This window comes from Chionomys nivalis, chromosome 22, assembly GCF_950005125.1.
Source record: "Chionomys nivalis chromosome 22, mChiNiv1.1, whole genome shotgun sequence".
NCBI lineage: Eukaryota > Metazoa > Chordata > Mammalia > Rodentia > Cricetidae > Chionomys > Chionomys nivalis.
The window spans coordinates 20598422-20621949 of NC_080107.1; the positions used below are offsets into that span (position 1 = coordinate 20598422).

Here is a 23528-nt window from a genome sequence, read left to right on the forward strand (position 1 = left end):
ATAGTTTGGTTTTGTCAAGAAATAGAAAGGCAAGTTGAGAACCTTTCAGAACAAAAATCCAGTCTTGATCTGCCAAGATCTATCTTGAAATTCAAGGCACGATAATTCTCCCAAATAGCTTCAAGGTGCAATTCTCACACACATCACACTTTAACAGCCTGAAAATCTGGAGGGCTGGAGGGTGTAACTCAGTAGTGAGCACTGGGGAAGGCTGGAGAGTGTAACTCAGTAGTGAGCACTGGGGAAAGCTAGGTGTAACTCAGTAGTGAGTGCTGGGGAGGGCTGGAGGGTGTGACTCAGTAGTGAGCACTGGGGAAAGCTGGAGGATATAACTCAGTAGAGCCACAGGCCCTATGTTTGATCCAGCCTGGCAAGAAAAGAAAATATAGATCCATTTTGTAATTATTGAAGTCTTTACATCACCCTATGCCAGGTGGCTATCATGGTACAGTCTTCATCCACAATTGAGATTACTGCCCTTTTGAGCTATTACATGCGTTTTTGCTACTTTAAGCGTTGTGTAGTTACTGTTGTAAAACATGCTTAAAATTTTTGAACTGTGATTCAACACTAAGACAAAAAGTTGTCATGTAGGCAGAAATGTGCCCAACAAGCAGCAAGCTGTAGATTTGTTTTCAGTGAAGCAACTGTTCATTGTTGGGGGGTGGATGTGATTCTTCTCTCCTCATCAAGCAGCAGGGGCTGCTCTGTGAGAAGTAAGGAACAGCAATGCATTCAAGTAAAGGATAGCATTGTAATATTTTACTACTGGTACATAAGCAAAATAATTATCTTTTTGAAACCAAGTTATGCAACCCAGGTCAGGAGACTTTCCTGAATTCTCCAGAATGGACGAAACAGCTGTCACATGCCTGTCACACACATTTGCTCAATTGCCGTAAGATAGTATATCTTGACATTGATGATGTCTGAGAAATATATATATGTATATATATAAAACATATTTGTATATATATTTCTCTATATATATCTCACGTTCTTACTTGATTAATGAAATGATGAATTTTATATCAATTTAGTTTTATTAATGTATAGTTGTTTCTCCTTGTGTGTATGATGTTGAACATGCGTGAACACACTCACGCGTGTCCCAGCACGCATGCGGGTGTGGTTCTCACCTTTCACTTTGTTGCAGACAGGCTCTCTTGTTAATTCACTGCTACATACACCAGTATGCCTCCGAGGCTTCTCGTGTCTCTACCTGCCATCTCATCAGAGACTCCAGGCTACAGGCTTGCAGTCCGGATCCCTCCTTACCTGGGTTCTGAGACCTGAACTCAGACCCTCACACTTCTGCAGCAAGAAGCTTTTCCCACAGAGCCATTTCCCTAGTTCTTTCTTTTGTCCTTTAATGAAAACGATTCGGTTTCTTCTTCTGGCTGGATTTATTTTTGATTCAGACTTCATTTAACCCTTTCTTATCTACACTAAAGGAACTGCGGTCTGAGGTGGAACTGGAGGTATTGGGAGACACAGAAGGACTCAGTCTGTCTTTCACAGCTCTCTGTAACAATGGCATCCTCTTCCCCCACCAGAAGAAATGCTCCCACATGAAAGTTGGAGATACGGTAAGTAGATACCCAGTAGATCTTCAGAACTACTATTCAGATGGGTCAGACTCTAGCTCAGCTTGCTAAAGCTGGACTCCTTGGGAAATTTTCAATCTTTTCCTACTAAATGCTTTTGGCAAAGCCAGTCTCAACCAGCCTTGTCCCAAAGTCCTACAGGCTGCTGGGTGGAGGAAGCAGATAACCAGCGTTTTCTTTTCCAGGCATCCTTCAATGTGACCGTGAGCATATCCAATTGCGAGAAGAGAAGCCGAAGCCTTATCATAAAGCCTGTGGGACTGGGGGACACCCTGGAAATCCTCGTCACCGCAGAATGTGACTGCCACTGCCAGAGAGAAGTAGAAGTGAACAGTTCTAAATGCCACAACGGGAACGGTTCCTTCCAGTGTGGGGTGTGTGCCTGCAACCCCGGCCACATGGGCCCTCACTGTGAGTGCGGCGAGGACACGGTGAGCATGGACTCCTGCAAGGAGGCCCCGGGACAACCCTCGTGCAGTGGAAGAGGGGATTGCTATTGTGGGCAGTGCATCTGCCACTTATCGCCCTATGGGAGCATCTACGGACCTTACTGCCAGTGCGACAACTTCTCCTGCCTGCGACACAAAGGCCTGCTCTGTGGAGGTAAGCTATGGCTCAGTACCTCTTACTGCAGCTGTTGAAGGGGTTTCGTCTTTCCTTCCTTCCTCACACTCCTGGGCTTAGTGGTTGTTCAGTAACTATTTGCTGATGGCTGTAGTGGGCGAATCCTTAGATTTGGTGTAACTGGGTTATCTCTTGCATTTGCTGCCTGTTTAACTTTCCTTGGCGTAACTGGGATATCACTTGCATTTGCTGCCTGCCTAACGTTCCTCTGGGGTCATTTGAGCTTATATTTACATTATATTTAAATATTACTATTTCATAAGGCTAGGTAGACCAAAGTCGGAGATGTCGTCTTTCTAGTTACCACCCAGATTCCACAAAACTGACTATGATCTGAATTCCACTGTCTGCCAGACTTTTCTAGAATAAGTGCTGGGTCTGACCCTATTCTTATATCTTTTACTTTGAAAAAAAGGAAGAAGAAAAAGTAGTAGTAGTAGTTAAACAGAGAGTTCCATCCCCAAAGAATGGAACCAAGGAAAAGGCCCAGAAATGCTATAGATTCAAGGGCCTTCACTTATTACACATCCCTCTCTCCCACCCTCCCTCTCTTTTTTTCTCTTTCTCTCCACTCTCTCCCCTCTTCCCTCCCTCCGTGCCCCCTCCCTCCATCTTCAGGTTCACAGTCCTCCTGTCTCAGGCTCCCAAGCACTGGGATTACAGGTGACTATATCATACCTAGCCATGAATACTCACCAAACATACGAGGTTAGTGACTGGGCCAAGTAAAGCCAGGCAAGCACACATGTGAGAAAGCCTTGAAATGAATGAAAGGCGGAAATAGCTTGGAATTTCTTGAAACTTTCAAGAAAGGTTTAAAATGTAAATACATATGCTTTTATTTCTCTTGTAGATAACAGAAATCCAGTAAGAACACACTACAGAGACCAGGTGTGGTGACGCACGCATGCCTTTAGTACCAGCACTTAGAGGCAGAGGTAGTCAGATCTCTGTTGAGTTCAAGTCTAGCCTGGTCTACACTGTGAGTTTCAGACCAGCCAAGATTATATAGCAAGAATCTCATCTCTCTCAAAACAAACAAACAACAAAAGGAGTTGACTATAGACATGGGAAAGATGACTTTGTGGTTAAGAGGACATACTCTTCTTTAGGGAAACTGAATTTGATTCCCAGCGCTCTTTTTTTTATTAATTAATTAATTAATTTAATTATTAAAGATTTCTGCCTCTTCCCCACCACCACCTCCCATTCCCCCCCCTCCCCGAATCAAGTCTTCCTCCCTCCTCAGCCCAAAGAGCAAGCAGGTTTCCCTGCCCTGTGGGAGGTCCAAGGACCACCCACCTCCATCCAGGTCTAGTAAGGTGAGCATCCAAACTACCTAGGCTCCCACAAAGCCATTACGTGCAATAGGATCAAGAACCCATTGCCATTGTTCTTCAGTTCTCAGTAGTCCTCATTGTCCGTTATGTTCAGCGATACCGGTTTTGTCCCATGCTTTTTCAGACCCCGGGCAGCTGGCCTTGGTGAGTTCCCGATAGAACATCCCCATTGCCTCAGTGTGTGGGTGCACCCCTCGCGGTCCTGAGTTCCTTGCTCGACTTCTTGAATTTTGCATACAAATGGACGGAAATTGAAAACACTATCCTGAGTGAGTTAAGCCAGACCCAAAAAGAGGAACATGGGATGTACTCATATTTGGTTTCTAGCCATAAATAAAGGACATTGAGACTATAATTCGTGATTCTAGAGAAGCTAAATAAGAAGGTGAACCCAAAGAAAAACATATAAGCATCCTCCTGAATATTAACCTTCATCAGGCGATGAAAGAAGACAGAGACAGAGACCAACATTGGAGCACTGGACTGAAGTCTCACCATCCAAAGGAGGAGCAGAAGGAGAGAGAGCACGAGCAAGGATCCCAGCGCTCTTGATAGATGGCTTTTAATTATAACTTCATTCCATGGGCTCTGATGCCCTCTTCTGGCCTCCATGAACACCTGCACCCATGCAGCATTCACTGATACACATACACATAAATACAGATAATAACAATAAAGTTTTAGGGGTTCTGCAGTTAGCATATTCAGAGGACCTATGTTCAATTCCTAGCACCCATGTCAGGTGACTCACAGCTGCCTATAACTCCAGCTCCGGAGGGTCACATCCCTCTAGTCTCTGCAGGCACCTGTACTTGTATGCACAGACACATATGTACAAATAAGAAAAGCAAGCAGTTGAAAATGAACCTTTTAAAAAGAGGGAAAAATGATGCTAAGTCAAATACAATTCAAAATTATTCTGATACACGTATTTAATTACAGCCTATGTCTGGTAGGAGCTGTAGCTATGTTGACATGGTTTTAAATGTGAAGTTCTAACTGGCTCTTGACTAGACACTCTGGTTTATCACATGATGTAAGCAGATGTCGCAACAAAACGGAACATCATCTTTACAGAAAACTAAGCAAGTTATTTCCAAATCAGTATCAGAAACAGATAAAAGACTAATTTTCTTAGGGCTCAGGGGGTTGAAGTAGGAGAATCAGAAGCTGAAGAAAATGAGACAAATAAATAAAACAAACAAACCAAAAATCAAAGAAGGAAATGAAAAGAAAGAAATAAAGGAAAGAAAGAAGAAAGGAAGGACAGAAGGAAAGAAGTAACGGAAAGAAGGAAGGCTCAAAGAATTCCAAGTGTTTTTGAAAACCACGTGAAAGCATTTACCCTGAAAAAGATACATTTCCCTCCCCTTTTAGTTCCAGGACAGGCTCCAAAGCCACAGAGAAACCCTGACTTGAAAAACCAAAAAAAAAAAAAACAAACAAACCACATTTCCCTCCCCTTTTCATTCAAAGTTTCACTTTTTGATTCCAGTGTGTGTGTGTGTGTGTGTGTACAAACCCACGTCAGTTATCTATCCATCTATCTATCCATCTATCTATCTATCTATCTATCTATCTATCTATCTATCTATCTATCTATCTATCTATCTATTTTGGCAGAACACAACCTGTAGGTGACAAGAAGCCAGTCAATGTCAAAGCCAACCTCACACAGTAGGAGGGATACATTTGTCAGGCGCTCACACTGCCTTTTTAGTAAAATGCAGGTTCAGAACACATGAAAATCTTTTTGAGAGCCCCAACTGTAACATAATCTAATCTAATCTAATGGGGATAGTAACCCTCCCAATATTCCAGTACTAAATCCTGCATTTAAAGATCGAAAACAACAGGAATTGCTGGCGCATGCTCTACAACACAGTGTTCCCACCCCCATTTCTTTCTTTTTTAAAAAAATGTGTGCAGAGCATCGGGAATACACTCAAAAGAGTTTACTCAACTTATACAATGTATAGTTAAGATGATCAGACAATAATGACATTCATCAAGTCAGATGCAGGAATCGCGAGAAATTCTCTTTAGAAAACAAGATTTCTTTAGCTGCACTCAGAAACCTTGACCAGTGCCAAGTTCCTTCACACTTGAGTGCCTTCTCCTCTAAGAGGCACAGGAAAGTACAAACAAGTATTCAAGTCCAGCCAGGATTGGCAGGACAGCCTCCGTGTGTCCAGGACTGGGCACAGCACAGGGATGGAGGCTCTCCCTCCCTGTGACCAGATGCTGTCCTCCCAGCCATGATAGCCCGAAGTCACCAGATATGCCACTCACAAGTTGCGTGGATCTCACTTACGCCATCAGTAATCGACCTGACAGCGCGCTGCTTCTCTGAAAAGCTTTTATCATGGCACGCTTTGTCGTACAGTGTCTTTCATCCATCTCAGAGCACTCAGAGATAGAAGGCTCCATTGATTCTGTTTACCCTTGCCCAAATTCCATTAGTCTATTTTGATTCTAAGGGAATGGGAGCCATATCAGGCAAATGACATTAGAGAAGAAACTCCTTGTGATTATGCACTGAGAGTTATTTTTCAGGAGCATTCTGGAATGATCTATCCCTCGGAAAAGAGCATCTAGATCTTGGGTTATTATCTGGCTTATACAAGAGACCAATATAAAGGCGGTGCTGTGGTGGCCAGAGCTGGTACTGCAGAGAGTTTGTTGCCCAAGGACCTCAACTGGCACCTTCAATGACCTAGATGATGGTCCCGAAAGGCCGGTGGAATAGAGGGTCTCTAAGTTCTGAAAGGCATATTTTATTTTTGCTGTAGTGGTCTTTTTTTTTTTTTTTAATGTTCCAGGAAGGGTTTTCTAAACTGCGAAGGAATTCTTGTATACAGAGGTGTAGTGGGCAGCCTCAGGGCATCTGGAAAGGTACATTTATGCCCCGTGCTGATTTTCAGAATAAATTACAACCCAGAGCTTTTCTCCCTTTCGTAGATGTTTCCTCTTCCCTGGGGAAGTGGGAGGGAATGATACTGGACACAGAGAATACACACACATCCCAGGGGCATTCAGAACTCAACTTTGAAAGCTCTGTGGTTTAGCCAGCATATGATGGACCCTTCTATCGTCCATCTCTTAAGGCCCACGAACACAGCCAGAAATGTAACAAACTACTAGAACCCAGGTTGCAAGAGAAGTCGGTCATCCGTTCCATAGTGAACGCGCAGGCATCTTCTACAAGGGGAAGCATGCACCATCTATTCTTTTGCCATGTAGCTTCTCGTTGTCTCACTTGCTGTTATGAATTCTAATGCAAATGTGATATGCAAGAATATCTGATATGTGACCCCTACGGGGGTTATAACCCACAGGTTGAAAATCACTGACATAGAAGGATGGGTCTGTCCTTCATCTCTATCCTAAAACTGAACAATTTGCCTGAGAGCTCCAATGGGCTTGTCCATATGATCTCATTTTGACTAGTTATTTACTCTGTTTGCTGTGATTTTCAGTTGGAGACAAATTAGTAAATACACATGGCCAACAAAGCACCTATCTACCATCTTTCTGTCTTTCTATCACCCATTTATCCATCATCTGTCCATCTATCCATCTGTCTGTCCATCTAGCCATCAGTTTATCATCTATTTATCTACCTGTCTATCCATGCATCCATCTGTTGACCAAGGTTTCTGTCCCACCCAGTCCTGCAGTTGTTTAGTCCCAAAGAAATACACAGAAGCCTACATTAATTATAAACTGGTTGGCCTAGTAGCTCAGGCTTCTTATTCATTAATTCTTACATCTTACATTAACCCGTTATTCTTGTCTGTGTTAGCCACATGGCTTGGTACCTTTTTAGGCAAGGCAGTCACATCTTGCTTACTCTGTGTCTGGGTGATGACTGCAGCTGACTGAATCTTTCCTCTTTTCAGAATTCTCTTGTTTTCCTTGCCCCACCTCTGCTTCCTCCCAGGTCACCCTGCCTATACTTCCTACCTGGCTACTGGCCAATCAGTGTTTTTTAAAAATACAAGTGACAGGGTACACAGACCATTGTCCCACAGCATCCATCCATGCATGCATCCATCCATGCATGCATCCATCCATGTATGCATCCATCTATCCATGCATGCATGCATCCATCCATGTATCCATCTATCCATGCATGCATGCATCCATCCATGCATGCATCCATCCATCATCTATCCATCCATCCATGCATCCATCTATCCGTGCATACATGCATCCATCCATGCATCCATCCATCCGTGCATCCATCCATCCATGCATCCACCCACCCATCCATCCACACATCTATTGCTTCTGTCTCTCTCTTTGCCTCTTTCTCTGCTCATCCCCTCCAACCTTTCAAAGTGTTTAAAGGTAAGGAGAAAAGATATTTCCCCATCCTGGAAGTGGCTTGGGTCATAAGCAGCACAGTGCACATGTTATGTTTGTATTACAGATAATGGGGACTGTGACTGTGGCGAATGTATCTGCCGGGAAGGCTGGACAGGCGAGTACTGCAACTGTACAACTAGCAGGGACTCATGTGCATCTGAGGATGGAGTGATGTGCAGTGGACGTGGGGACTGCGTCTGTGGCAAGTGTGTCTGCAGGAACCCTGGAGCCTCAGGACCCACCTGTGAACGCTGTCCCACCTGTGGCGACCCTTGTAACTCTAAGCGGTAATGTCTCTACTTTGTTCTCTTCTGTGGCAAGGTTTCCGTGTGTTCGAAGTTTAAATGGCATCTAGTAAACTCAAACCTCTAATTGTCTCAGCTGGGTTTGGTCTCCATCCAGCCTCATCAAAACTCATTGCCCAAGGGCCACTGTGGTCCTCATCCTGGAAGGTCAGCCTCTCATCTGCCTCTTTGTCCTGATTATCCAAAACCAAAATCTCTTCCCAGACTGCTCTTCCTATTTATTCTTTCTGCCTGCCAGCCTTGCCTATCCTTTCTCCTGCCTAGCTATTGGCCATTCGGCTCTTTATTAGATCAATTGGGTGTTTTATACAGGTAAATACAGCTCACAGTTAAATAAATGCAGCATAGAAGAATGCAACACATCTTTGCATCACTAAACAGACATTCCACAGCATAAACAAATAACACATCTTCAACTAATATTCTATAACAATTACCGAGGTTGTTTCAATTTGGGAATCAGCATCTTGATGTTAGTTTTGAGAAGAGTCTATTCTTCCTTTTTCTCAGGCATGTGTTCATTTACCTAACATTACATACATGCTGCGTGCCAAAAATAGTGACAAGTCACAGGCATGCAGTTAACAGTTATGGTTTCTACATTCATATGTGCTAAGGGCCTAATGGAAAGATGGACTTTATATTTTGCATGTGTATATGTATGTAGTGGGGGCACATGTTTGCATGTGTATGGTACACATGTGTTGGTGCATGTGTGGTGGTTGAAATTAGCTGGCACGAGTGAGAAGGAAACACAGAACATGCAACAAACCTGCTTAGGAGTTTATTAGAGGTAGCATGTACAGGCCAGGGGAAGTCAGTGTGCAGAGAGACAGACAGAGAGAGAGAGCATCCAACTTTTAAAAGCTGCCTAGCACATGCGCACAGGGGGTTGACATGGCTATGTCATACACAGATGATGGGACTCGTGCATGCGTGCAACGGCTTAGCTGAGTCATACATGGATGATGTAATATACGCTGCATGTGGGTCACACGGGGCTTTTTAGCATCCCCGGGGGCCATTAGGCACTTCTCCCCGAGGGTTTGTCTGCACATGCATGGCCCCTAGAATCTGGAAGTATCAGCCTTATCGTGGCTGAAATCATTATATTCCACCCTTTTGTTTATTATAAAAATTTAGGGACTTTGGGGTCTTTAATGGGTGGTAATGGGGCATCTTAAGGTCTCTCGTGACTGCTTCTTGCTGATTTTGTGGGTGTCAGAGAGTACAGATGCTTGACCACATCCTGGGGTCGCTGATGACTTTTATGTTTCTACCAGGCTCTGTGAAACAGGCTGGCTGGCAGCTTGGCCCTCACAAGATGCTGGAAAGGCAGAAAATTATATCTGGAAAAAAGTTTTAGATCCTGTGATTAAGGGAGGAGAGTTTCAAGATGGAAGATAGAGGGGTTTTATTTTGGAGTCGTGGAGGAGGGAATTTTCCAGGGGATCCCGAGACCAGGAATGATAAGGGAAGAACTAAATGATATTTATTCCAGGTGAGTCTGATCCATGTAAATAGGTCCAACTGGATCCCTGGAGCTTATGAAAAAATGTTTGAAAAGAAATAAATTTTAGACATATTAAATGCTTATAATTACAATGGTATAGTGTTGGAATAGAAGATGGTAGGGAGGAGGGAGGGAAAGTAGGGGAATTATTGGAAAGGGGAATTATTAGACCCCTTAATGTTTTACTTGAAGCAAATCTTAAGGCGCTTGTTCTCTTTAGCATCATGGTATTACCTTAACATCCAGGAGACATGGCTGCAGTCAGTGACAAACCTGTCATGTTAAAGTCTGTTTTGTGAGTCTGGAGCTGTGAATGTCCCCAAACTCATTATTGTTCCTTGCCACCTGGGCTTTTGGCAATTCTTATACCTCTGACTCTATGTTTAATAATGGTCCCTGTAATAATAGCTGAGTGGTTAACTGGAAATTTAGGCATGACAGTGGAGATACAAAGAAGTTGGTAAAGCAGATAGGAGAAAGAGGAAGAGGGAGAGTATATGGAGTTTTTGGCACAGGAGAGGTGAGTACAGTGATGAGACTTATTTTTCTTGAACTGGAGCTGATCTTGGTGTCCTCTGGAACTTAAGGGAACAGGGCCCTGTTTGAGTTACCATACACGAGGGGGTATCTTGACCTGGAAGAGTAAAACGTTTGAGATGAGACAGGTGGATCCAATGAGAGTCCCTTGAGCTTGGCAGCTGTGGGAGTTACAAGAATTGCTTTAAAGGGGCCCTGCCGTTTAAGGGAAAGGGATGAGGGGCATTGGTCTGGGGGATAGAACAGTACCTGATCTGCTATTTTAATTGGTGGTGGGCATGAATTGGCACACGGTTGAGGTAATGAGTAGTCAGTAAAATCCTATAATAGGGAGTGAAGATGAAATAACAGCAGAGTAAGCAGGTCATCAGGAAGGGGAGAGGTTTTAGGTGAGAAACCAGGGCTTAAAACCGACTGCCCAAACATGATTCAAAGAGCAAGATGGAAAGGGGGCTTTTGGGGAGAGCCCTAAGCCTAAGAAAAGCCAGAGGCAAAAGTTTTACCCAGTCAAGATGAAGCTCCTGTGACATCTTAACAAGAACATTTGAAGAGGGACCATTGAAGAGCTAATGAGCCAGAGGTCTTGAACCAGGCAATAGGTTCTATTAGGTTTTTTAACAACAAGTATAGGGTTGTTTAAGGGAAAAAGAGGTGGGGCAAACTAGTTTTTTTCTTAGAAGGTCAGAGATAAGAGGCTTAAGTACCCTAAGGCTCAGGAGAGAGAGGGGTACTGAGCTTGGGTAATGTATTTAGTAGAATCTTATAATTGGATAACAATGGGGAAATGGTGTTTAGCAACAGAGAGGTTTTGGGTGTTCTAGACTTGGGGGTTCACCTGAGAGGCTGATAGAGGAAAAGACATTGGAGCTGGGAGTTTGGGAGGCTAGGAGAAGGAGGAGGGGAGTTGCTGGAAAGTCTGGGCAAGGTGAATGGAAGGAGCAAATGCAATGGAAGCTCTTCCTTTTGCTAAAAATCTCTTCCCATAAGAGGTACCAGCCAGGTTGGTATGACTAAAAATGAATGAGATAAATACCCCAAAAACAGTTAAGTGATGGGGTCTTCTGAGGTAGATAATGCTGTCCCCCTACCCCAACAATAGGGAAACTAGAATTCCCTCAGTACCGAGTATGTGGCTCCAGTGTCCAAGAGAAAGGAGATGGGCCCTACTGATACCGTGATGTTTACCCATGGCTCCCTGTTAAAGATGATGGTTGTGGTCAGGTCAAAGGAGCCCAGGTAGCCTCACCTGGCTTTGATGTCTCTATGCCACTATATGCACAAGGACAATCAACTAACTGCCCAATGTCCTTCCCTATGGCATCTTGGACAAGGTTCCCTGGGACCAAGATGAGGATTAGGTCATGCTCAGGCCCAGTGACCAGCTCTACCATATTTGAAACACAGGCCTGGTGGTTTTCGAGCCCTGGTGGGCAAGGGAGCAGCAGGGACAGCATGGATTGGGTGGTCTGTTGCCTTGATCAGCCAGAAGGCTGTGGCTAGCATGTGACAGTGATGATTGTGGGCTTTGTCATTCCTCATATGGTACACCTTAAAAGCCAACTTAAGACTTCTACCTATGGGGTCAAGGGGCCTTTCTCCAAACGTCTAAGTTTAGCCTTTAATGTCAGGGTAGCACTGAGAAAAAAAAAATGAGTCATGAATAACTGCCTTCCGTGGTTTCTGGATCTAAGTCAGTATATTATGCAGAGAGAGGGAGGAAGATGGCGTGTCCAGCTTTTAAAAGCTACCTAGTGCATGTGCACGGGGGTTTACATGGCTATGTCATACACGAATGATGGGCTCATGCATGCACACAAGAGCTTATCTGAGTCATACGTGGGTGATATAATCCATGCCATACGTGGGTCATGCAGGGCCATTTATCATCCCTGGGGAGTCATTAGGCACTTTTGCCTGAGGACTTGTCTGCACATGCATAACCCCTAGAACCCAGAAGTATCAGCCTTTTTGTGGCTGAAATCATTATAGTGGTTTTGCAGGCAAGAAGTTGCTTGGCATCAGATGTCATCCTTGATCACATCCCCCCTTTGTTTATTGAAGTGGGGGTCTGTGAACCCAGAGTTCTTCAATTCCAGATAATCTGCCTAGCCAGTTTGCCACAGCTCCCCTGTTCTGCCTCTGGTCTGGAGTGCTGGGATTACAGGTGGCTGCGACACTTGCCTGGTTTTTATGTGGACTCTGGGGATCTGAACTCTGATCCTTATACTTGCATACAAAGTTCTTTATCTACTGAGCCTGTCCCACTCCCTATTTCTTTTTCAAGTAATTAACAGAGATATGTGGGCTGCAGTCACAGTGGGGCTGTAGAGGATGCTGGGGATAGGCAAGATGTCTGGGGCCATCACAGTGAGACACACAAAAGGGATTGAAGAGTCTCTACAGGGTGCTCCAGGCCCCCACAAAGCCTGCCCAGAAATACTCAAAACACAAAAGCAGCTTCAAGACCAGACTGTGCTCTCACTCCCACATGGTTGCTGACCCAAGCCCTGCCTATAGAGCAACAGTTCTCAACCTGTGGGTCTCGAATCCTAATAGACTCACATATCAGACATCCTGCTTATCAGATATTTACATTAAGATTCAGAACAGAAAAAGAGCAGTTATGAAGTTAACAGTGAAATAATTTCACGGTTGGGTGTCCTCACAAAGGAAATACAGCTTCAGCTGACATCCCATGGGCATGAGCATTAAGTCCTTTGAAGACCCCCATACCCCAGCCGTGTGTATGCACACAGAAACTTCTACAGATTCGTCCTATTGCAAACTGGATCTATTTGTAAAGTTATTTGTAGGACAAGATACATTCTAGGCTTACATATTACTTTTGTCTATAGGCATCTTATAATCCTTGTATTCTTGGAAATATACTTTCTAAAAGCAGCAATCTTTTATTTAGAAGCCTGAATCAATGAAGATCCAGGCTATAATCCTAAGCCTTAGAACACACTTACCAAGATTTATACTTATTCAAAAAGAGCAACATAAAATTGAATTTTAGAATAATCCTATCTGACATATATTAAGAGCACCCACCACTCTTAGAATTCTTGCTGAGATATGGATCATTTGGGCTAAGAAATTCATTACTTTGCCTAGATTCTAGTCATATTTATGGGTATAAACTCTCCCTTACGTCAAAATATGAAACGAAAACATAGCTAAAACACTGAAGCATTTTTTCTTAGCCAATCAGGAGCCGTCACTATAGAATAGACGTTGTCATCAAGGCTGACTCAGGGAGCACGGAGTATGGAGTAGGAGTCAGAACAATTTAGCATTCTCCTAGAAGTCACCCAACTCTTTCTGAAAGAGGTCAGTCTCACCATTGAGATGAGTAAACAGCGTGCCGGCTGCATGCCTGTTCTCTATCATATGAGCTGATGAACTCTGTTGTCCCTACAGGAGCTGCATCGAATGCTACCTGTCTGCAGATGGCCAGGACCAAGAGTGCATGGAGAAGTGCCAAGCCGCCGGCGCCACCATCAGCGAGGAAGGTGCTCCTTGTCTTAAATCCATAGCTCTTGAGAGGCAGAAACTGTGGGAGTCAAGGGACTCCCAGGATCGTGACTTCATTTGTACCAGGAGCTAGGTGCTGAGGTTTTTTTGTCCCCTTTTGAAGGATAAATGCATTTTCTAAATAAATAATGGCACAAGAAGCAAGCAATTTAAAGTCATGGCTATTCTATCAGTCTTCAGTTCTGTTAGGGAGTTCACCCCTGCTTGACATGGGTGCCCAGTGTATCCTAAAAGGCTGTGTATTTCCAAACTAGTAAGAAGGAATTGGAAGAAATGACTCTTAACTGCCACTGACAGCCTGAAATTTTTCTATATCACAGGCTTGCCTTATTTCAAGATAAGATAAAACCTGCCCTAACGGATTGCCGTACTGAACTTTTACAGATCCTGGAAGTAGTCTGCTCAGGAGCTGGCTGGATTTTGTCTACCCCTTCCATTGTCCCTCCTAGTGATTTTACTACCTCCCAGACATGGGTATTACATCACCATCCCTCCATCCCTCTTGATTCATCCTCCGAATTCAAGAAGTCCCTCTTCTAACTGCTAAGAGAGCTGGGCTTCTGCTTTCTTCTGTCATATTTAATTATTTAAAATGAGGATCTAGTGGCAAAATCTCATCCCAAATATTTAATGCCCCTGCATGTTATATGGGCAGGAGAAAAGACATTTAAAAAGGGATGTGGGAACTTTACAACAAAGGAGATGGCCGACTCTTCCTTAAAGGACAGCTAGGACCATCTGGGCTCAGAGCATCTCAAACTGCATTAGATTGCTACACCGGCAGGGCTCTGTGTGTTTTAGAGGTGTGGTTGGGATGTAGCTCAGGTGAAGGAGATCCAATCAGAGGATAATATGGCTTGTAGGATACATATATTGAATAGATTGAGTTAAAATATGGAAATGAATATATTTCCAAAATAGAATATATAAAGACATATTTTTTAAGTGCTATGCTTCAAAATTGTAGTGATGCTACAGTTGAGCTACTGGGTGTGGCCGGACCTGATGAGTGCTCATAAATCCCCTCGTCTGTGCTTTTCTGGTGACCAAGGATAAGTCTGCCAAATAGCAGTGAATGGAATGAGATGCTGAGTGCTTTGTCTGACAAAGGCGAGACACATAAGAGCGCCGAGAAAGAGCAGCATTTGTGGCATCAGTAACTAGCAGGCATCTCAGAGCATCCTTGAGGCTCACGTCCCAGCAGCAGGGGTATTCACCAGCTGTCTCTGGGAAATGAGTAAACGTTGCAGAAAATGCCTGCAAATGTCTGCGAGTCGATTCGCCAGCAACACGGGAAATGCAGTGTTCTGAAAAAGAAGCGAAGCAGCGGCTCACCAGCCACAGGTGTGAACAGGGCAGTCGCTGTGATTGGCAGAGATGCTCGCACTGGGGAGAAAGACTAGCTTACGTGGCTTTTAGAACATTTACGTTCTTTGGGTTTGAGCGACGTCTCCTTAAGAGAGGAGGATATTACTGTTTCTTACTTGGAAAATGAAAGCAGCCAGTGATTATTAACCCACTCTAAGCACTAATCTGGACAAATGTGAGTCAACACGAGATTTGGCCAAGTGTGAGGTTAAAATACACCTTTCAATCGCCTTCTCACAAATCATTTTGAACTTCTAGCCTACTGATGGCGTTTTCACACTGGGTCGTTGTCACACTAGTTTGAATAAACGACCTCCCATCTGCTCATCTAAGGGTCTCTTAGCCCCGCTTTTCCTCTACTGAGGATGTGGAGTAGACAGACCTACTGTCTAACTCACATGAATTTACCCATTGTGCATCTGTGCCCTGGGGTGGGCACATCTAACGTTCATTCTGTTTTATTGAAGGAGTCGTGCTTCTTAATTTTCCCCACTATTCAGACACTCAGATCCTTGTTGCTCAGAGCTTGTCCCACCAGATACTATCTCTGAAAAGTTCACGTAAAGCACCCACAGTCATACACATTTCAGAAATGTATTCACAATCAATGTATTCATATACATTCTGAAAATGGGAAACTCAGGATCCCAGAGCTTTGCAAGTCTTCAAAATTGCTATATACATTAAATTAGCATGAGTCTCCAAGAGGGCCAGGAAAGGTACTCATGTAAAAGAGATATCCAAATGTATCTCAGGGAGAACCACTCCTCCTCAACACACACCGTGACCACCTTTGGGAAACCGTTTACTTCCAGAGCTGCTAACTGATCCCAGAGTTGATGACTTAAAACACAGGGCTGTGAGTCAATAGAGACATTTATGTTTCCTACGTTCTTTGGATCTGCTTCTCGACCCCCACCACCACTTATATGTTTTCCTTCCTTCATTAAACATGATTTCCCAGACTGCCTGAGATCTTATTTTCCCTGTATTATTCAGTGGCAGTAATTCAGGTCTCACAAAGAAGGGGAAAGAGAAAGAAAGAAAGGGCCATTTTCTATGAACAAAAGAAAACCTTAGCAGCTAATTATGCAAATCTTTCATTGCACATCCAATCGTACTATTTCAACACCCAAACACTGCAAAACGGGGCATATTGAGCCTGCAAAAGTCAGGAAAAGGAATGCTGGAGTAATTAAAGCACAAGGGGGGAGTTGTGAACCAAAGGTCAGATCTGCAGTTCCATTAAAACCTCAATAACGTGAGGAGGCTAAACCAGCTACATACGTTCAGCCTGAAAGCTTGGTGTCCCACTGAGTTCAAAAGAGGGATGTGGGCCTCTCACTGATGCAGCAAAGACTGAAGAAGAAAAATGCTCCAAAATGCAAAAACACTCCAAGACTTCATGAATCTCAGCTATTGGAGTGGGAGTTAAGCACTGGAGAAGCAAAAGTCATAAAGAGGACCAAACTATGACTTGAACGAGGATACCTGCTATTTACCATCAAACACATGAAATAACACAGGCTGAGTTGCCAAAAGCTCCCCAAATCTCATCCAAGACATCTTATTAGAATGTTTATTCTAATAAGTCTAATAACCACCTAATGCCCGAGTCCTGTGCATATATCACAGTCTCTCCCATTAGAACACCCAAGCTGGGTCCCCAGACCCAGGTGAATCAGATTGTTATATACATAGGAGAATGATCTAACATGAAAAATTCGCATAAAATTTCTTAATATGGATATGTACATAAAGAGATGCTTCTAATGAGTGCAAAACCAGTTTAGGTCATGTAAATCTATTGAACAAAATCTCATTTAGAATGGTGAATTTCTGATTTACTGGTCCCTGCTGTCATGAATGATAAAAGGCTTATCAGTCACAGGACCTATCAGGGGTTTCTCTTAAATTTAAATGCAAAGACAAACAATGACAACTTGATATTTCTATATTTTATGGCTAGCATTTCTGCGCCCTAAATAGGCTCTTTATTTTTTCTTGTAAGAATGCACACGCACGCGCACACACACATACACACAAATTCTATCAATACCTTTTAGAAACTTAAGCTGCTGGCTGGTGGTATCACAGACCTTTAGTCCTAGCACTTGGGAGGCAGAGGCAGGTGGATCTCTGAGTTCAAGGCCAGCCTGGTCTACAGAGCAAGTTCCAGGACAGCTAAGGCTAAACAGAGAAAACCTGTTTTGGAGAAAGAAAACAAATTTAAGCTAATTGGGGGAAAAAAAAATCACTCTCCAGAAAGAGTAGGCCCAAGATTACCTGGGATAGTTTGATTTTCATATTGTATTGTCTTAATACACTATTATTGAAGCATATGTCTTAGAAGTTTAGATTCAGAGCAAATGTTATTTTAATTATGGGTTTCTGAAAAACTGTTAATAGTTTCATCAGGAATTTCCAAATTAGAATAAGAATTGTAAAACTAATCTGTTTGCTTTAATTCAGTAATACTAGAGGAATCTGGCAGAGTAGCTGGGCCATCAGAATTTTTGATGTGTGAACTAAGAGTTTTACATTTTTATCACCATAAATAAAATTTTATTACTAATTATCATGAAATTCACTTTCTAACTCTTAAGCTTCATAAGGGAAAACCATTTGAGGAAGATCTCGCTTTCTTCTTAGGAAAGAAGGCATACTGTGTGTCGGAGAACCTGGGTTCCTTTTCATCTGAGGCTCCCCCTTTATCCTGCAGGTCTCCGAGATACAGAACCCCTCTGTCTCAGCTTCCTGATATTAATTTCTTCTCACCATGTGACAAATGTCAAGCCAGCAATTCAGGCTGCACCATGGAGAAACCCTCTCTGCTAGTATCAATATCCATCTGCGCTGAGCAGAGTGTCACCTAGCCGACCTCCCAGATGCTCTGAGCAGAGAGGAACACGCTGCCCCCCCCCACCATCATCATAGCCATTCTGTCCCAAAGGCAGTGGTGGGCACCTGCCCTGTACTGCTTTCGCTCGATTGAAGTCTGCCTCCATCAGACAGAGGGAATTCTTGGTCAGTCCTGATTGATCACATCTGCTATGCTTCTCAGTTCCCATCCGACAGAACTGAAAACCCTAATTTGCATACTGAAAGACTCAATATTGTTTTGCTTTAAAAATGATCTCTTTTGAAATCTCATTTACCCTAATGAATGACTCTCTCACCTGCAGATTTTTCAAAGGATGCTTCTGTTTCCTGCTCTCTACAAGGAGAAAATGAATGTCTTATTACATTCCTAATAACCACAGACAATGAAGGGAAAGCCATCATCCACAGCATCAATGAGAAAGGTGGGTAGCTTGGCTTCCATTGTCAAGGTCAAGGGATACTACCTTTAGAGGCACCCAGAAAGTCACTTCAGGTAGCTTGCCAGGAAAAGACATTTCAAAGTTTGGGGTGAAGTGCTTCTCCCAAGGTTGAAAGATCCTTCATTAAAACCTTTGCTGTGTTCCTGCGTCTTTTATGAAGATGAGGCAATGTGATAACTTTCATTGTCCCAAGCATCACCTCCTTGACAGCTAGCTGCTGGCCCTGAGGAGAGGTGGACCAAATAAATAAATAAATAAATAAATAAATAAATAAATAAATAAAGACAAACTGGTTTGCTTTTCTGAAAAAAAACTAGCAGGAAGGAGTAACAGATTCTAAAACCAAGTTTAAGTGGTGGTTCAAAAACTGTTTTGCTGTGCAATCACCACTTGAGATTGTGGAATCTTCTTGCATCTCCAAGCCTCTATTTCCTCATCTGTAAAATGGGAAAAATAGTGGCACAATCTTTTAAGAGATGACTCAAGGAATAAATGAAACAATGAATGTAATATACGTGCCAAAAGAGGCTTCCCAGCAATGGTCCATTAAAAGACTGTTGGATCAGGAAAGACACAGGCAACAAATCAGGGTGTGGCTATAGATGTCGAAGTGTCGGGACAGCGAGCATACGCCTCTAATGCCAGTATTCAGGAGAATGAGGCAGGAGGTTTGCTTTGAGTTTGAGACAGCCTCCACTGAGTGATGTCAGACCAGGGAAGCCAAGAGCCCATTGTTTCTGTGCTTTTGTAGATTTTCAATCATTGTCAACTCGTGGGATCAGTTTCCAATGCACCCCTAGAAATTCCATCTCCAGCTAAGGGAAAAGATGAGTTTATACACCATAGAAAGGGAAGCAGTGGAGAACCTATCTTTAAGAAGCTTTCAAATTGTGCATGTATCAGACTCCCCTGTTTATCTAAAAGGCTGTTATCCCGAGTCAGCAGGCCTGTGTGCGCTGGGTCTGCATTCCAACAATCCAACTTAGCACAGATGGTCCAGGCGCTTTTGGAGCCACTGTGCTAACAAACCCTGGCGGCGTTCTTAAACAAGCACAGGTGACTCACATTTTCTGTCTTCGGCAATGACCTACCCCTCCCTAAAATGTCCCAGAGAAATGACAGCTGTGTTAAGTGACTTCATCAGGCTCGGGTTTGGAGCCCAAGGTGCGGCCCAGACAACAGCAGCACACACAGGGCGTAAAGTGGTCGGGGTTTGTTGTGTGGACTTGCTTTTCAATGCGCTGGGAGAACGTTAAGTCCTGATCTTGAAATCAAAGCTATCAAATTGATTATCACACTGAAGGTTGAAAAGAAACCAAATACCTGCAAAGTGGGTTTAAACCTCATGTCACAATCAAGAAAATGGTGAGAGAAATGTCACATTATCCTGCCAACAGAGCTGGAGGTCAGGCACAGTTTGTGAAGTGTGGGGATGACTGGGAATGTGGATTTGATTCTTGCGAGGGCAGGACGCTCCCGGCACATTTCTGAGAAATATAAACACAAAATGCATTTTGCAGTCAGTTAAGGAAGCAGGGTGAGTCACACTGTGTAATAACCAAGTTATTTCATAAAACTAAAAAACCTGTCCCCTCATTATGAGCTTTATACAGTTACAATTGCAAACCCCCATCGCTGTGTTTGTAATTGTGGTAGTGATTTTAGCATGTTAACGTGAAATCAAAACCACCCCTTAAACCGATTCTATTGGGAAATCACATCCAGAACGACAAAGCGACTTTCCGCGGAAGGCCTTTGTTTTCATGTGTGGGTTCCTGTAGCACGAATAATAGAAACCCAGAGACAGATATTGGGGTTCAGTCTGAAAACCAGAAAAGCAAAGCAGTCAAGGCATCAGAGAAGTCTTACCTCTACCAAGGCTGGGTGACTGCAAACTCAGCAGATCAGAGCCTCTCTCCTCCCGGTTTACATTCCCTCCAGTGCTGGGTCTAAAGGCCTGTGACTCCCTAGTACTGGGATTAAACGTGTGAGCCACCTCCCCCTGGATTTGTTTCTGCATTGATTTTGTGTAGCCCAGGGTGGTCTTGAGCTCACAGACATCATCTGCTCTGTCTCCCAAACCCTGGGCTTAAAAAGAACGGGGTTTCTTGAACTCTTAAAAGAGAGAGAGCAGGCTGTCCCTGAACGGCGAGGACACTTTCAGCAGCGGAGATTTTAGACTACACAGAGATGAAATGAAGGAGAAGAGTGGGTTCCAGCCAGGCTGAGGCCCGTACAAGTACCCAGAATCAGAGTCGTGAGCAAGAACCCACGCCAAACCCCAGGGTCAGCTGGCAAAGAACTCCTCCGGAAAGAAGGTCTTCAGAACGCTTCCGGGGAAGATATTGAAGTTGCAGCAGGTCCTGATGGACCATTGCTTACAGTTGACTAGCCAGTGAGTGCAGAACCTCTCACCAGAAGACCAGTAAAGCACACGAGCCTCTCAGAAGCGGGAAAAGAGGATGGGCTACCTACTGTCCCAGGCGGTCAACCTCATATGGGCTGAGGCGACAAAGAAACTGAAGTTTAAAGAACCTTTACCTCTCTTGGACACTAGATGTGACTTCGAAACTGGGCAGCAAGCCCCGTCATCTTGGAAGCCTGTTTAACCAGGTTCCAGGCTGGGTGGTTTTGAAGCCGCCTTTGTCAGCCATGTCCTGTCCAAACGTGGTATTGGCACCTATGGTCTTTACCACGCCAACTTCCAGAGCTATGAGGCCTATCAGAGAGACAAATTCCACCTTGGTGCCAGCAAGAACAAGCTTCGCTTTGACCCGATAAAAGAGAGGTCGTATCGGTGTGGCATGAACCTCGGGGACGCGGACCTGCTGCAGTACTCCGACCGGCAAGGGCAGCCCTTCCTTCAGAAAGCGTTCACCATCTTCTCGACCCACGACTGCAGGGGCACTTACACCTCCTGATTCAGAAAATGTGGTGGTTCTCAATGGCCCCTGCTCAGGCTTATATATCCTCGCTGGCCAGTGTTTTGTGTGACGCAGGTGTTGCCTTTCTGATCTCTACACAGCGCTACAGGTTTCTGGGCTTGGTTGGCTTGATTTTCTTTTTTCTTTCTTTCCCTCCTCCCTCCCCCACCCGTGGAACATGTCTTCAGCTGATCAATGCTGTCTCGTTATTGAATTCTTGTTCGTTCTTTTATTCTTGTACACAGTGTGAGAAGAGCACCAACATGCCATCCATCAGAGGACGCACAGAAGCCCGGTGCCTTTCTATTGTAGTGTCTTATTTATCCCCTAGTCTTCTGTAGTAAGCGGAAGAGAAGGAAAAACAATCTCGCTGAGATTTCACAAGATCTCCTGACAGGCCCAAGGATACCTCGAATGCCCCATTCCTGGGCAGGCCTGGTGCTTCCAGAAGCCCCAAGGTATCAGGAGTTCCTTCCTCCCTAAGCTGAGACCTGTGGCTCTCAAGTTAGAAAGTAGGATGAGAAAGAAGGTCAAATGAAAAGCAGGAAAAAGCAGGGAGAGGTTAATGCTTCCCAGTGTCCTCTGAGCAAGCTGAAAGGGAGCTGGTCCAGCATGCTTGCTGTTGCTGAGGATGCAGGCACAGCCTTGCATCCCTCATCTTCCTTCTGTATCTGGACAGAGCAGTGGCCCTCAACTTCCTTAACGCTGCAGCCCTTTAATACAGTTCCTCATGTTGTGGTGACCCCACCCCAACCCTAAAATTATTTTGTTGCTATTTCGTAAAGGTAATTTTGCTACTGTTATGAAACATAATGTAAACATCCGTGTTTTCCCATGGTCTTAGACTACCCATGGGAAGGGGTTGGACCCCCTAAAGGGATTGTGACCCATAGGTTGAGAACCACTGGGACAGCATGTCAGAGTCTGCAAGTCATATCAGATATAAAAAATATGACAGCCAAGCCTTCTTTGCTGGAAGAAGCCAGTCACTGCAGGTGGTCCATGTGCAAACTGAGCTTGAACAAGCCAGACCTTTGCCTTCTGGGAGACAGAAAAGGGAGAGGAATGCATGTGTTGTCACTGTCCCTGTGTTTATGGGGCCCTTACTAACCCCTATGTCACTCGTGTTTCTTATGTGCTGAATCACTATCTTCAACAGCCCTATAAGGTGAGTACTAATGTTATTTTTGACCTACAGGCAAGGAAACTGAGGCATGGAAACAAGGGTACTGCTAGGTCTTGCAGTAATTACTCCCAGAACTCCTTGCCTGGGGAACTCTGACAGCCCGGCTCAGAGCCCAGGCTCTTAACCACTGTGCTACACTGCCTCCCACTGGCTGCACACACTGTAATAAATACCTGACCCTAAACGACGTTGTTACCATTGTCCAATAGGATGGTCAGGCAAGCTCTGGATGAAATGTAATGTTTTCTAGAAGCCTCATTAAAAAGTCAAAAAGAAAATAGGTGAAGTTAGTTTTCTTTACCTTTGAGTCGAAAATATTCTCATTTTCACATGGAAATCAACATAAAAATCATTTAGATTTTACATTTTTCATACTTAGACTGTGAGATAACCGTTTAGTATTTGTAGTACAACCTGCTTCAGATGTCACATTGCCAGTGCCTGATAGCTACATATGGTTCAGCTACCAGCTTAGCCAGAGCTAAGAATTAGGTGGTCAAGACCTCAGTGTTAGGTACAGCTGTGACTGAACTTGACAGGCGGTATTACACACAGGGACCTCAGCGTTAGGTACAGCTGTGACCCAACTTGACAGGCGGTATTACACACAGGAGCAGAGCTACCCCTCTCCTCCCGCCTAGTTAGCGCTCTTCAGTCTAAGCCCCAGAGGAATATCATGGAGAGCATGGGAGGTAGAGGCCTGTGCTGTGAAAGCCTGCCTTGGAACATGGGTGGAAATCTTTTCTTGAGAAATTCACAGTAGCCTAGGACCTTAGGTTCTTAAAACGAGTCTCTCTTCCAAGCCACACCTTCTCCTCATTGACTCCCTACTTGAGCATCCCCGATTCTCTCTCCAGCTGCAGGTCCTCGCAAACTGTGTCCTGCTGTGTACA

The 23528-nt window shown here is 44.1% G+C and overlaps 1 protein-coding gene across 2 annotated transcripts in view; it reads left to right on the forward strand.

Annotated features, from left to right (window-relative positions):
* The window catches only part of Itgb6 (integrin subunit beta 6), a 119950-nt gene that overhangs the window by 89081 nt on the left and 7341 nt on the right, over positions 1–23528 (forward strand). For both annotated transcript variants that reach the window (XM_057755175.1, XM_057755174.1), the window contains exons 10-14: positions 1455–1589; positions 1793–2210; positions 8007–8229; positions 13721–13812; positions 18388–18507. In XM_057755175.1, the coding sequence (XP_057611158.1) occupies positions 1455–1589; positions 1793–2210; positions 8007–8229; positions 13721–13812; positions 18388–18507 (988 nt within the window). The remainder of the gene's footprint in view (positions 1–1454; positions 1590–1792; positions 2211–8006; positions 8230–13720; positions 13813–18387; positions 18508–23528) is intronic.